Source organism: Lampris incognitus, chromosome 2 (assembly GCF_029633865.1).
Source record: "Lampris incognitus isolate fLamInc1 chromosome 2, fLamInc1.hap2, whole genome shotgun sequence".
In the NCBI taxonomy this organism is placed as follows: domain Eukaryota; kingdom Metazoa; phylum Chordata; class Actinopteri; order Lampriformes; family Lampridae; genus Lampris; species Lampris incognitus.
This window is the reverse complement of record NC_079212.1, coordinates 104,073,765-104,087,947: the sequence shown is the minus strand read 5'-3', so window position 1 is coordinate 104,087,947 and position 14,183 is coordinate 104,073,765. Positions and strand designations below refer to the sequence as shown.

The following is a 14,183-nucleotide window of genomic DNA, read 5'->3' as shown; positions in this document are numbered from 1 at the left end:
GATGTGTCAAGATGAGCTCAAGGCTCAGTAAGCAGTGTTGTGTTATCATGCTGTATCTCAGTAGTGGTGTATAGTTGCATCTCTAGTAGTGACTAAAATTATTGGACTACTGCCTTGAAATGTAGCTAACACAACTTCGTCTCTTTCTCTCTGGCTTTCTCTTTCCAACCCTTTATTCCAGATTCCGTCCAATGTCAGTGTTCCATGAGGGCGATGAAGACGAGAGTGGTTTCACCTGTTGCGCCTTCTCAGCCAGGGAGCGTTTCCTGATGCTGGGGACCTGTACCGGTCACCTCAAACTCTACAATGTCTTCTCTGGGGCGGAGGAGGCCAACTACAGCTGCCATAACACAGCCATCACACACCTAGAGCCCTCCAGGGTAGGCCTGTGGTGCTGTGTTTGACGTTTTTGATAGGTTACGGTGTTTGATGTTGCCTGACTTCCTCCAAAAATCACATTATTAGCTTTGCTGTTTAAACATTACCAAAATGTTGGAGTACTTCTGATCTGTCATTACTTTTTCAGTTAAATGTACAGATTGAATTCAATAATTACGAGAGGTAATATATTGTATTTTATGGTGTAACTTCCTTAACACCCTTAACACAAGGCAAGGGTAGCAACAGTTCAATTTTACCCTTTCAAAATCATGTTCTCAAAAAAGGTGTGCATGTATTTTGTGTGTGTGTGTGTGTGTGTGTGTGTGTGTGCGAGCTCATGTGCGCGTGTGCGTGCGTGCATGTGTTCATACGTGTCAGGATGGAACTTTGTTGCTGACTTCTGCTTCTTGGAGTGTTCCCCTATCTGCTCTATGGAGCATGAACGATGTCTTCACCATGAGGTGAGACGTTGACCCACAAAACCAAGTGTTTGCAAGCCCCACACACAATGCACTCAGACCCATGGACATCCAATATACATACATTTCAAAAATACGGACATTTGCGAGCACGCAATTGCTCACTTTACACACAAGCTTAATTATACAATCAGTGTGAATGCCATGACTGCTGGTGGTGATATTTATTGGGTGGGTGGGCATTAATATCAATAAAATGCATAATACAATAATAATATAATGAAATAAAATATTTTAATATTCAAAATAAAATAATAATAAATAAATAATGAAATAATGAAATAAAATGCATCAATGGTTCACGCTCCGGCACCAGCAGCTTCATGGCCGAGATACAAAGTTACAGCAGCAACGACACTATATATATACCTTGTTATAGCAAGTGCTCTACAACAACTCTTGAAAAGTACCCACAAGAATGGCTTGATGCCAAAAAACTGTATCTTTCTCTCTTACAAACACACACACACACATTTCCTAGTTTTGTTGGATAAATGTTTCAAATCCACAATTTTTTTTTGGGTCCAAGTCCATGTCTCCTCCAAAAAGCAAGCATGGGAAACAGAAAAGTGAATTCTTAGCTACACTTGCCTTTAGCCATCCTTTCATTGAAACCAAGTAACATAAAATTTATGTTTTGTCATTTGTCCTTTTGTGTTATTTGAACATTGTTTGGACGATGTGTCCTCGTTCTTTTCACTTCCAATTTTTCCTCCAAAGAAGTTCAAGAAAATTGATGATAAACTAAATAATCCACCTCGTTCATGCTAACGTCAGCGCTCACCTTCTCCCCACTCTTGCACAAGTAGCACCTCACTGCCATTGCCATTATCCAAACCGCTTATCCTGCTCTCAAGGTCGCGGGGATTCTGGAGCCTATCCCAGCAGTCATTGGGCGGCAGGCGGGGAGACACCCTGGACAGGCCGCCAGGACATCACATGGCCCACACACACACACACACACACACACACACACACACACACACCTCACTGTACGTACCATTATTCTGTATGTCCACTCTCATTGGTCAAATGTCAGTGGCCTGCCAAATGATCGGCAAATCAGCCATACTAAGTTGTCCCTAGGTGTGAATGTGTGTGTCGGCCCTGTGATGGTCTGGCAGCCTGTCCAGCGTGTCTTCCGGCCTGTGGCCTAATGACTGTTGGGATAGGCTCCAGCATCCACACGACCCTGAGTAAGGATAAGCGGTTTGGATAATAAGTGTATGAATGAATGATTAGCAAATCAAGGGGGCGTGTCTCAACACCTGTCACTCACTTACTGGAAAGATGGATGGAAGCTGATGCTATCGTGTTTGGGCTGTAAAAAATAACCCCGTTTAGATATATCCTGTGTTTTTCTCGTGGCTACTTGGTGCTGTTTATGCTCTAGGGTCCACCAAAATTTAAAACAATGTTTTCTAAGTTTTTTCTTTTTTAACAATAATTTTTCATCTTTATTGTAAAGGATAGGGAGGGCTTAGCCCTGTTAGCTCATTTATACCAGCCGTCCCTGGTGGTATGCATGTGATACATGCATGTGAGTTTTGCCCCCCTATAGCACACCTGCACTGACATACACACAAGTACACATCTGTAATTTTACCCACATATTGTTCCTTTACATCTTGATTTAATTGTATTTTCTCTCAAGAGAAAAGCTCATTTGTAAATTATCCTTAAATGGTGACCATGCACATGCTGTATTATAGAGGCATCCTGCCATCACTAGTTTTGTACTGTCTGCTTTATGTCATGAATGTTTCCTCTCTACCATAGACACTCGTTTATAGATGACCACTACGTGGAGTTCAGCAAACTCTCTCAGGACAGAGTCATTGGCACCAAGGACCAAGTTGCCCATGTAGGTTCAACCTAACTGCTTTGGTTTTTTTGTTTTTTGTTTTGTTATTGTTGATGATGGTTTTAAAAGCAGAGTTGCCAGTCCAATCACCATTTTGAATGGTTTTTTGTATTTGATAATTTGGATAGTAGCTAGAGTATTGGGGATGGATAGACACACATGGGAAAGCAAGGATTGGGTTCCATCTAAGGCCAATGGGCCTTCAGATGTGGTAGGGGGAAAGAGCCACTTGACTCACTTTAACAGTCACATGATCACCACACCATCACATCTGTCAAACAATGAAAACAACCAAAAAAAAAGTGTCAGTTCAGCAGTCCAGCCTAGTTTTTTTTTGGATTCCCCCGCTTTTTTCTCCCCAATTGTATCCGGCAAATTACCCCACTCTTCCGAGCTGTTCCAGTGCTGCTCCACCTCCTCTGCCGATCCGGGGAGGGCTGCAGACTACCACATGCCTCATCCGATACATGTGGAGTCGCCAGCCGCTTCTTTTCACCTGACAGTGAGGAGTTTCGCCAGGGGGATGTAGCGCGTGGGAGGATCACGCCATTCCCCCCAGTTCCCCCTCCCCCCTGAACAGGCACCCCAACTAACCAGAGGAGGTGCTAGTGCAGCAACCAGGACACATACCCACTTCTGGCTTCCCACCCTCAGACATGGCCAATTGTGTCTGTAGGGACACCCAGCCAAGCCAGAGGTCACATGGGGATTCGAACCGGAGCCTAGTTTAACATGGACAAGCTGTACAAAAAAAAGCTCAAGCAGAGAAAAGAAAAGAAGGCTCAATTAGGGCAGAAAAACATAGTACAATGATTGCTAAAACTATTAAAAAGGGCAATATCAGCCTACTAAAAGACTACTATATAGGAATGGCTTTGTTAGTCTTTTTATTTTTCTCTCCATCTACATTGCCCCCCCCCCACTTAGCTTTCATCTTTATTTCTTCTCTTCTTTTTCTTTACCTTTTTTCTCTTGTCCCTCTTTCTTTTCTGTCTTTTTGTGATCAGTGACATCCGGACATGTCAGGAAACCTGTCCTGTGAATTCCCGTCTTAGCCTAAAGGGCCGTGTAAACACGTGTGCCAAGTGTAACATGTTTTCCTCCCAAACAGTCACTTGTGCACCTTAAATAAAGAGAACAGATTAATTAGTGACGTCACCTGGTGTACTTACTGATACAGCTTCAAGTGAGACTGTGCATCTGTACATTAGCCATTAAGTTTCTCTCTCTTTTCTTTCTTTCATGCAGCACTCATTGATGTACAGCTGCAAGGGACAAGAGCCATTTAACACTTGTGTTCTCATTTCTTTGTTGCTCTCTTCCATCCTGTTGTCTTCGGTCCATGGAATCCCCTCCCTTTTTCCTCCATTCTTCAGATCTATGATATCCAAACAGGTCAGAAGACTCTGACCCTGAATGACCCTGCTCTCGCCAACAACTACAAGAGAAACTGTGCCACTTTCAACCCCACCGACGACCTGGTGCTCAACGATGGGGTCATGTGGGATGTGCGGGCGCCACGGGCCATCCACAAGTTTGATAAGTTTAACATGAACCTCAGCGGCGTGTTCCATCCCAACGGCCTAGAGGTCATCATCAACACTGAGATTGTATCCTCCAACCTTACCTGATTTTTGAAGTCATCCGCTGGGCAGATGATTTTTGATTAGATTTTCTTTTTCTTTCAAGATCCAGGGCCACAAAAATACAGAAGCTTAACTGTTTTGTGTTTATCTTGGCTTTGACGATGTCAGTCATGTTTTATTTATTAGTCAGCAGATTGTAAAGCAAGAACTAGTAGACCTTCTCAAAGGAAGTTGAATCAGTTCATCTGGACACAACCTTTACTGAGAGAAATGTTTCATCACTCATCTAAGTGACCTGTTGTGTCCAGATGAACTGATTAAAGTTTCTTTGATTTTCTTACCTGGATTATTGAGCATGCATAATGAAAAAGTAGACCTTCTAATGCTAACTGGAGAGATGTGGGACTGGTGGCATTTTTTTTCTTTTTTTTTTTGTTTGTTTCAGGAACTCTAAATTTAGTTTCAACTTAAAATGGTTCACCATCAAACCAAACGTTTCTTACTTGACGTTCATATTGGCAGTTTGTTTACCTGTAAGAGTGGTTGTCAGAACAATAACCTTATCGACTGCAGCCAAATATTTAACACAGTGTGTCTCAATCCAGTCCTCAGTATTGTACCAGTACTGCTGGTTTTCTCTTCTATCAAGAAGTTAATGACATTCACTTGTCGTGTCGGGTATTCTGCCAAATACACTTCAGCCTCACAAAATGTACACTACTGTCAGTTGCCACTAGGGGCGCTCGACGCAAAGTAAATATAAAATAAATTGGCTCAATGGGCAAATTTCCCCACAACACAAACCATCGCAATTTTATAGAGAGAAAAAAAAAATCCCAATGCCCCAGTGGGGTGACGGGAACACTGTGCTGTAGGAAATACCGTCCTTCGGATGAGACATTAAACCGAGGTCCTGACTCACTGTGGTCGTTAAAGATCTCATGGCACTTATCGCAGAATAGGGGGTCCCCTGGTGTCCTGGCAAAATTCCCTACCAGGCTGTCTCCATCTGGCCATCTGGCCAACTAATCTCCTGTGTAATTGGCTCAATGATTCCTCCCTCTCCACCTCAAGCTGGTGTGCGGTGAGCGTTCTGGTGCAAAATGGCTGCTGTGCATCAACCGGGTGGGCGCTACACATTGGTGGTGGTTGAAGTGAGTTACCCCCTTCAATGTGAAGCACTTTGGGTGTCTAGATAAAGTGCTATATAAATGTTATCCATTATTATTAATCTTTATTTACTCATTTCCATAAAGACTTTGTCCATAATAGATAGAAATGTACAATTTATATTTTTATAAAATGCAACTTTATTCTCTTATTGTATGAGTGTTGTCAACCCGTCACACACGTACATGTTGAATGTGTCCTGTTCAACCCACACTGCCAATTAGCATTGTTTAACCATATGGCTACGGAAGTTGGCTTCTAAAAAAATTGTTTTGTATAAGGTTGAAGCTGAAGTAGCCTTTATAGATTCATTGTATCGTCACCTAAAGTACGTTTTTAGCCATGTAGCCATGTCTCAAGCCCTATCTCACCCATCATTTTGAATGCTGCATAAACTTACTTGTGGTAGAGGGTGCTCGCATATGTAGGAACAATGGAAGAGATTGCAAGTGGCGAATCTTATTTAGGCAAACTATCTTTGTTCTAGACATCAGCGGGTTTATAGACCTGATATAACAGATACACATAATGAACTACCTGGTAGAATAGAAAACCAGTTGTATTGGGGGTCCCTGAGGACTGGACTGAACGAGAGATACGCGTGTAAATGTGGTACCAACTCTGGGAATTCATAGAACAACTGATTTATCATTTTTCACCATGATGGCATTGCTTGCCTTAAGTGTCTGTAGGGAGCAGAGTTGTGCTGTAGTTATGAGCCCAAGAAAATTGAATTGGTTCATCTGGACACAACGTTTAGTGGGAGAAGCATTTCATCACTCATCTACGTGACTTAGTCAGTCTCAGCTGACTGCAGGTATCCCCACCTTTATAAACAGTACAGTTGCATAGCAACCGAAACCAACGATGGGTTTCATATGCAAATTGCCATGACCATTAATTAGAGTTACAATGGCCATGTGTACTATTCACATAGGATTGGGGAATAGTTACAATCACAGCATTGTAGGATGGCGACAGATGTACTCTTAGGCCCCCCTTTGGTTATGGGGTTGGTCGTTCCCTCTTCACATAGATGGCCTCTTTGACTCCCCGTTCAAACCAGCATTCCTCCCTATCAAGGATGTGCACATCCTCATCCTTGAAAGAGTGGCCACTAGGGCTGTCAAAATTGGCTAAAAATGACATTCGATTATTCCTTCTTTTTGCGCGTTATGTCCATAAGAGGGCAAACCAATACAAGAGACATAACTACTTGTATAGGTATATTTATTTCAACATAACCATGTCTTTTAAAAGAGCTACATACCTACACATTACAAAATAAATAAAATAATGTCCTATACTGTAAAATTGATTTAAAAACCATCTCTCTCACGCTCTCTCTCTCTCTCTCTCTCTCTCTCTCTCTCTCTCTCTCTCTCTCTCTCTCTCTCTCTCTCTCTCTCTCTCTTTCTCTCTCCCCACTGTGGTTGGTGCTAGAGTGAGAACTGGGGCAAGATGAATGATTCGTAATTGATGTGTTATTCCAGGGCTAGGCAGAAAGGTCCGGTGTGGGTACAGGTCTTTGTTCCAACCAAGCAGTTACACACCTAATTCTATAGATCAACCAATAGTCTTGTTCCAACCAAGCAGTTACACACCTGATTCTATTAGTCAACCAATAGTCTTTGCTAAGGACCTTAATTTGTAGACTCAGGTGTGTAACTCCTTGGTTGGAACAAAGACCTGCACCCACACCGGACCTTTCTGGACCATGTTGCCTATCCCTGTGTTATTCGATAGCCTAATTTTTATACAGACTACTTAATATTCAGACTGGTTTAAATAAACAATTTGATATTAATTTTCTGTCTTTGTTGAGCAAGAGTTTTGTGCGAAAGGAAGTATTTCCAACTGGGGCTTTTTATTTTTCATAGTGAAAATCACTCTCTGCAGCCGAGTTGGGTTGTGAATTCTGCCATCTTTACCACACGGTTGTTGTTGAATTATTCGCTCGTTTCAGCTTGACCTAAATTTCCTTTTCAACCAATGAAAGTGACGTTGTGTGACTCCTGTCCGTCATGCCATGTATTCAATGCAGTTGCCAACGCTTTCATTATCATAGTTGTTATCTGGGTTTCCTGTTTTATTTTGAAGGCTCACCAGTCTTGCCATTTCTGTTCCTGCCCTGCCTTGCTCACCTGTTCCCCATTTCTCTGATTGGCTCCCCAGCAGTTATATTCCCCCTGGTTGTGGTGTCTCTTTGTTCGGATTGTTATGTTAGCCTGGTGCCACATGCCTTGTCCTCGAGCCTTCCTTGTCATTTATACCTTGCCTGTTATGTGGACTTCTGAACCCCTGCACCATTGAATCATTGCTCTATCACAGCTGTCTGCATTTGTGTTGTCAGTTCCTGGTCCTGTTGTGACACTCATGAGAATTCATAAGGCAGACAGCTGCAGTAGTGCTGTTTTTTTTTTTCTTCCACAAGTGGAATATTAATTTTCACACTAAAAGGCCTGTTTTTATTTTGTTTTTGTTTTTTTTTACAATTCGGTTACATTTTTGAATTGGAATATTCATTGACAGCTCTAGTGGCCACTGGCCTTTAGATGGGTGTAGACTGCAGAGTCCTGGCCTGACGAGGTAGTGCTTCTGTGTTGTGCCATCTTCTTCGCCAGTGTCTGTTTGGTTTTCCTGATGTACAATTCATGGCAATCCTCCTGGCACTTATCAGCGTATACTATATTGCTCTCTTTGTACTGGGGGATCTGATCCTTGGGGTGGACCAATTTCTGGCGCAGCGTGTTTTTTGGTTTGAAAGCAACTGAGATGCAGCGTTTGGAAAATACGCATCTCAACTGTTCTGACACTCCCACCAAATACGGAATCACCACTGGTTTACGCTTAGGCAGCTGTTGTCCTTCTCCTTTCTTCGATCGGCTGGTGCACTGTTTGGGCCTCTTCCTGGCTTCAACAAACACCCAGTTAGGATAACCACACTTACCCAGGGCCTGTTTAATGTGGGATTTCACCCCATCCCCGGCCTCTGTGTCAGTGGGGATGTTGTCAGCTCAGTGGCACAGTGTCCTGATGACTCCTAGTTTGTGCTCTAATGGATGATGAGAGTCAAACTTTAAGTACTGATCCGTATGTGTTGGTTTACGATTAACATCAACAATCAAATGTCCCCCATCACTAATTGCAATTTCACAGTCAAGCAAGGCTAACCTGTCATTTTTCACATCCTCCCTGGTGAACCTGATGTGGTTGTCCACAGAGTCAATGTGGTTGGTGAAATGTGGTACGTCCTGAGAATTCATTTTAACCCAGGTGTCGTCCGCAAATCCTGAACTAATGGCTAGGTGATGGCCCTGGATAGGACCTCAAAGCCTTCTTTTACATGTCCTCCATGTACAAGTTAGCCACTATAGGTGAAATTGGAGAACCCAAAGCACACCCATGTTTCTGCCTATAGTATTGCCCCCTGTATGTGAAGTACGTGACCTTCTCCTGGATCGCCACCTTGCCGTGGTGGAGAAGCTTGCATGTACCAATGATTCCAAGAGCTATGCCGTATGGATCTTGGCTGCTGATAGGGTCACCAAATGTGGATTGATCAAGAGGGAGGTTCCAGACGAAGCGCGATCCAACAAAGATCTCAATGGCAGAACTGGTGGAAGATGTCTCCAGGTCACAACAGCAGTGAAGGCGGATGAAGGCTGCAACAGAGGGTGGTCCCCAATCGTCTTGGTTCTTCATGCCATTGGACTCTGGGCACCACCTGCCAACGGCTGTGTGGTGGCTGCAGGTGCATCAGCCACTCCACGTAAAAAGCTGTGACACACAGGTGTCCTCCAACTTTGTGGCTCCAGTATCAGCCTGTACACCCATTTAAGGACCCAGAGGGAGGACAGTCATACTGGACCCCAAGTGACCGCCATTGATGAAGTATGTGGACTGAAGATACAGCTTCAGGAGCAGACACACTTGGTCAGTGTTAACGGTGGTCCTCGTCCTGTAATTTCATACGGACTACCTCCACTGCTTCATCAACAGGAACTCATGTGAAGAGAGACATAACATAAGAGACCATTGTTTCATCCACCTATATAATGATGTCCCTCACCTTATCCACAAAATAGTACACGTGGCCATTCTAACTTTAATTAATGGTCATGGCAATTTGCATATGAAACAGCTCATTGGTTTTGGTTGTTAAGCAACTGTGCTGTTTAAAAGGTTGCGGATACCTGCAGTCAGCTGAGACTGATGAAGTCACTTAGATGAGTGATGAAATGTTTCTCCCACATTGTGTCCAGATGAACTGATTCAAATTTCTGGGATTTCCTTACCTGGATTATTGAGCATATATTGTGCATATATCAACTGAGTAGTTATGAACCTTGACAGCAGTGCCAGTGGGATCTGAGAACCTTCCACCTCCTTCATACTGTCCCTGCCCTAGACCAGTGTAGGGTGGTCCTCAATAGTAATGCCACCATCATGTATGGAGGTACGTTTAGCGTTAAGTGTGTGTACGTGCTTTTGTCAGAGGTGAATACATCACACATGATTTCAACCTTTGTACAGGGAGCCTTTATTTTTGAAGCTAAACGTGTGTGTTTGTGTTTATGTGCATTGTCCCCAGGTTGGACAACTCTAGAGTTAGTTTTCTTTCAAAGTAATACTCTGTGTGTTTGTTTGTCTATATATCCCATGTAGGGCACTGAGTTACCTTGTGACTGGCACTGTTAATGAAATCTATTCTGCAATAGCACTGTGTGTGAGGTTATGTCCCCTTTCTTTGTCATACACACACACACACACACACACACACACACACACAGCCATGCTGCAGGCCGATGAGGAGGACGATGCTATGGACCAGCAGATGAAGAGTCCCTTTGGTTCTTCCTTCAGAACTTTTGATGCTACAGACTACAAGCCCATTGGTAAGCTACTCTTCATAGAAGGCTACACTAAACTGGAAACTACATGTCCAGTTAATATGCTTCAGCACTACTGGTTAGCGCCACCTCTCGTTTGTAACAACCTGCTATGGTAAATAATAACAATGTAAGATTAACTATATAGCATTTTGCTACGCTATTGCTGGCTACACTCACTATTTACGTAATGAGTTAACTATACCTCCTGTCTGTATCTTAATTCATTTTTAGTTGGTTAGGCCCACCTTTTGGCATTATCACTCCAGAAGTCAATTTTTCAACTTCAGTTTTAGGTCAAGCATTTCTAATTGAGGATCACGCTAATGCAAGTCCTCGATTCAACAAAATCATGCGCCGAGAGATTTCATTAGTCAATTTCTTCCTTTTTCTTTGTTAGTCAATGAAGTCATCATACATATGGCACATGGTTTTTCCGCACATTGTCTTAGTACAGTGTCAGCTTGTGAAACTGTAAACTATATTTACTGGTGCATCTTCCACCAAGTGTGTCAGGATGGCAAATGTCTAGTTAGCATTTGCTCTAGCTTATGACATCTACCACTTAATGCTTTTTTATTCTTTCAGCTACAGTGGACGTGAAGAGGAACATCTTCGACCTGTGCACTGACACCAAAGACTGCTACCTGGCTATCATTGAGGTACTTGGCTTCAGATCTCACAACTTTTGCTCTCATGGGTTTAGTTGGCTTGACAAAAACTTAAGATTTGGCGTGTTTTGGCTTGTCGTTGTCCTGGAAGAGTGTATTTTCAAGTTGTTTCGTTGAATAGGCCCAACACTGTGGCTTAGTTTTGTCCTTTTCTTCCTGTTAAAGAGCTAATTTCTCTGCGTTTAATTCTAGAGCTCAGCCAAGTTAATTGTTTCTGTTTTATTTTGTTTAATTTGGTCATAGCTGAGATGGAGGGTACATTATTAATCCCAGACTGAGAAACAGACTGGCATAGGGGAGACAAGAAGATAACAAATGTTGTTAAATTAGAACGTGTAAAAAACATGAGATGATTCCGACTATGAACTTCTACGAAGAAAGGATTTGTAAAGCGCAGCATTATCCCAGTGAGGGAAAATATTGCTTGAAAACAGTGAAATAGAATAAACAAAATAAAATAGAGGGGAAAAATAAGAATAACAGTAGTAAAAAACATATGTACATATACATTTTGGAATACATATGCAGAGTCCACGGTGTGAGTGTGTGGGTCAAGCAGGCCTCAGACCTCGGTGCCCAGTGAGTTAACTGAGGCTGGGGTCACCATGACAGTGGGATTGAATAAGCCTGGCCGCTGGCGGCACAAAAGTATGCTTAAGGCGTTTCTTTGTGTAGCACGGTGGTGTGACCCGGTTGCTAAAGGTGTTTCTTAGCTGGCTCAGCTCTTCGAAGACAGGGGTGGATGGTATCTTCAAGATAGATACGATGAACAAGTGTGGGACCCATGGTAATGTTTGACATAGTATGAGGCAATGGACACTGGACCGCCCCCATTCGCATGTAGTATTTTTATTTTTGTTCATAACCTGATAAATATTCATTTGTAACAATATCTGTAATATTTTAGTTGAATTATGGTTACAATGAGTAAAGCTCACACAGGCACTTTGGACAGCTTAGGGGTCCTTCGGGGAACATATAAGTCAACATATAAGTCACAATAAGTGACTTTACTTGAACGCTTGTCAAAATGCAACAAGTCACTGAGGTGTTTGACCACACACACACACACACACGCCCACACAATAAAGATACACATTGGGGTGTCTGGGTAGCGTGGCGGTCTATTCCGTTACCTACCAACACAGGGATAGCCAGATCGAATCCCCGTGTCACCTCCGGCTTGGTCGGGTGTCCCTACAGACACAATTGGCTGTGTCTGCGGGTGGGAAGCCAGATATGGGTATGTGTCCTGGTCACTGCACTAGCGTCTCCTCTGGTCGGTTGGGGCGCCTATTCAGAGGGGAGGGGGAACTGGGGTGAATAGCGTGATCCTCCCTTGCGCTACGTCCTCCTGGCAAAACTCCTCACTGTCAGGTGAAAAGAAGCGGCTGGCGACTCCACATGTATCAGAGGAGGCATGTGGTAGTTTGCAGCCCTCCCCGGATCGGCAGAGGGGGTGGGGCAGAGATCGGCACGGCTCAGAAGAGTGGGGTAATTAGCCAGATACAATTGGAGAGAAAGGGGGGGGGTGCACATTCATTTACTTTGTATGCAAATCTTTGTCTCTTGGTCTCCTTTAGAACCAGGACACGGTGAACTTGGACACAGTGTGTCGTCTCTACGAAGTGGGACGACAAAAACTGGCAGAGGAGGGAGACGATGATGAGGATCAGGTTAAACACACACACAACACACACGCAAAGGGATATAGTGTTGGTGTATACATGCTTGTAGATTTATTATTTTTTATAGTATGCTAATCATAAATGTCTTCTGTGAAATTTTACAAGAACCTTTGATATAATGTTTTATGTATCATCTATTTGTCTCGTACTAAACAAGAACGTTCTGCCTAGTATGAGAATGGTTGTGCGTGCGAGAGTTTCCAGGGCTCTTTGCTGACTTTTTAAAAAAAAATTTTTTTTAAAGCAGTTGTCCCTAAGTTAAACATATTAGGGACACAGTCAAAAATTTAAGGGCACAATTAACTTACATATTTTCTTCCTTCACTGTAATGTTAATGCAATACTATATGTAGGGCGGGGTAATAATTCAATATTTTCATTTATTGTCTTCCAATGGTTTTTTGTCGGGATGACACTTGGATAAGATCATGTTGTGATGCAACATGTCTGAATGTTCTCATTCATCCAGGTCATGGTTATCCAACGGAGTTGAATCAAGTGCAACTGGACTTGGTATATATCTGTGAAGACGTTTTGCCTCTCATCCAAGAGGCTTCCTCAGTTCGTGCCTTTCTTACAAGACCAAGCTAGTCTGACTGGCTGGTGATGAGACTCAGAATTTATCCTCTAGGAGTCGTTGTCAGAGCTATAGATATGCGTGGCTCTTTGTGATCCGATGTTTACCAACGCCCGTCGCTAACAGAGCCATAGATATGAGTGGCTCTTTTGTGTACCGATGTTTGGCCGCGCCCGTCGTCATCTGAGCTATTGATTTGCATTTGTTTAGCAGCGACGCTCGTTGGGGGTGTTAGTTTTGACTTCATTATTCAGTGGTCATGAGAGTGGTTGGAGCCGTTAGTGACCGACTGTTGTTCTTGGAGGCTAGGCTTCTTGAGTCTCCTGGGTAGAGATGAAAGGACGGCATTGTAAGTGGGAGATAGGTGGTGTCGCAGACCTCCTCCTCTGTTGAGGGATGGTTTTTCCAGTTTCGCATTGATGGCTTCCTTCACCCCTCTTTCAAACCATCTGTCTTCTCTGTCCAAACTGTGTACATTGCTGTGATACAATTGTGGTGTCTAAATCAACGATAATGAGAATTTTGTATCCAAAATTTCTCATAAAATGAGGTCTAAAATATTTTAGGGAGTATTATTTGAAAACCAGTTTGATACTAAACAGTTCAATAGGATGAACCTCAGCTGGATTCTTAAATAGTGTATTTTTGCACGTTAAAAAAAGGGTTATAAATGCAGTTGCAAGAACAATACGTTCCTCATATTTTCAGATGTGTAATTAGAAAGACAGTGTGTGCGGCATGGTGGCACAGTGGTTAGCGTGGTCACCTCACAGCAGTAAGGTCCTGGGTTCGAGCCCCAGGGTAGTCCAGCCGTGGGGGTTGTCCCGGGTCCTCCTCTGTTTGCATGTTCTCCCTGTGTTTGCGTGGGTTTCCTC

At 43.1% G+C, this 14,183-nt stretch overlaps 1 protein-coding gene across 1 annotated transcript in view; it reads left to right on the top strand.

Annotated features, from left to right (window-relative positions):
* LOC130107018 (DDB1- and CUL4-associated factor 1-like) overlaps positions 1 to 14,183 on the top strand; it is a 56,837-nt gene that overhangs the window by 25,573 nt on the left and 17,081 nt on the right. The window contains exons 20-27 of the mRNA XM_056273409.1: positions 182 to 380; positions 760 to 842; positions 2,640 to 2,724; positions 4,101 to 4,334; positions 9,846 to 9,939; positions 10,274 to 10,378; positions 10,961 to 11,034; positions 12,627 to 12,719. Coding sequence (XP_056129384.1) covers positions 182 to 380; positions 760 to 842; positions 2,640 to 2,724; positions 4,101 to 4,334; positions 9,846 to 9,939; positions 10,274 to 10,378; positions 10,961 to 11,034; positions 12,627 to 12,719 — 967 coding nt within the window. The remainder of the gene's footprint in view (positions 1 to 181; positions 381 to 759; positions 843 to 2,639; positions 2,725 to 4,100; positions 4,335 to 9,845; positions 9,940 to 10,273; positions 10,379 to 10,960; positions 11,035 to 12,626; positions 12,720 to 14,183) is intronic.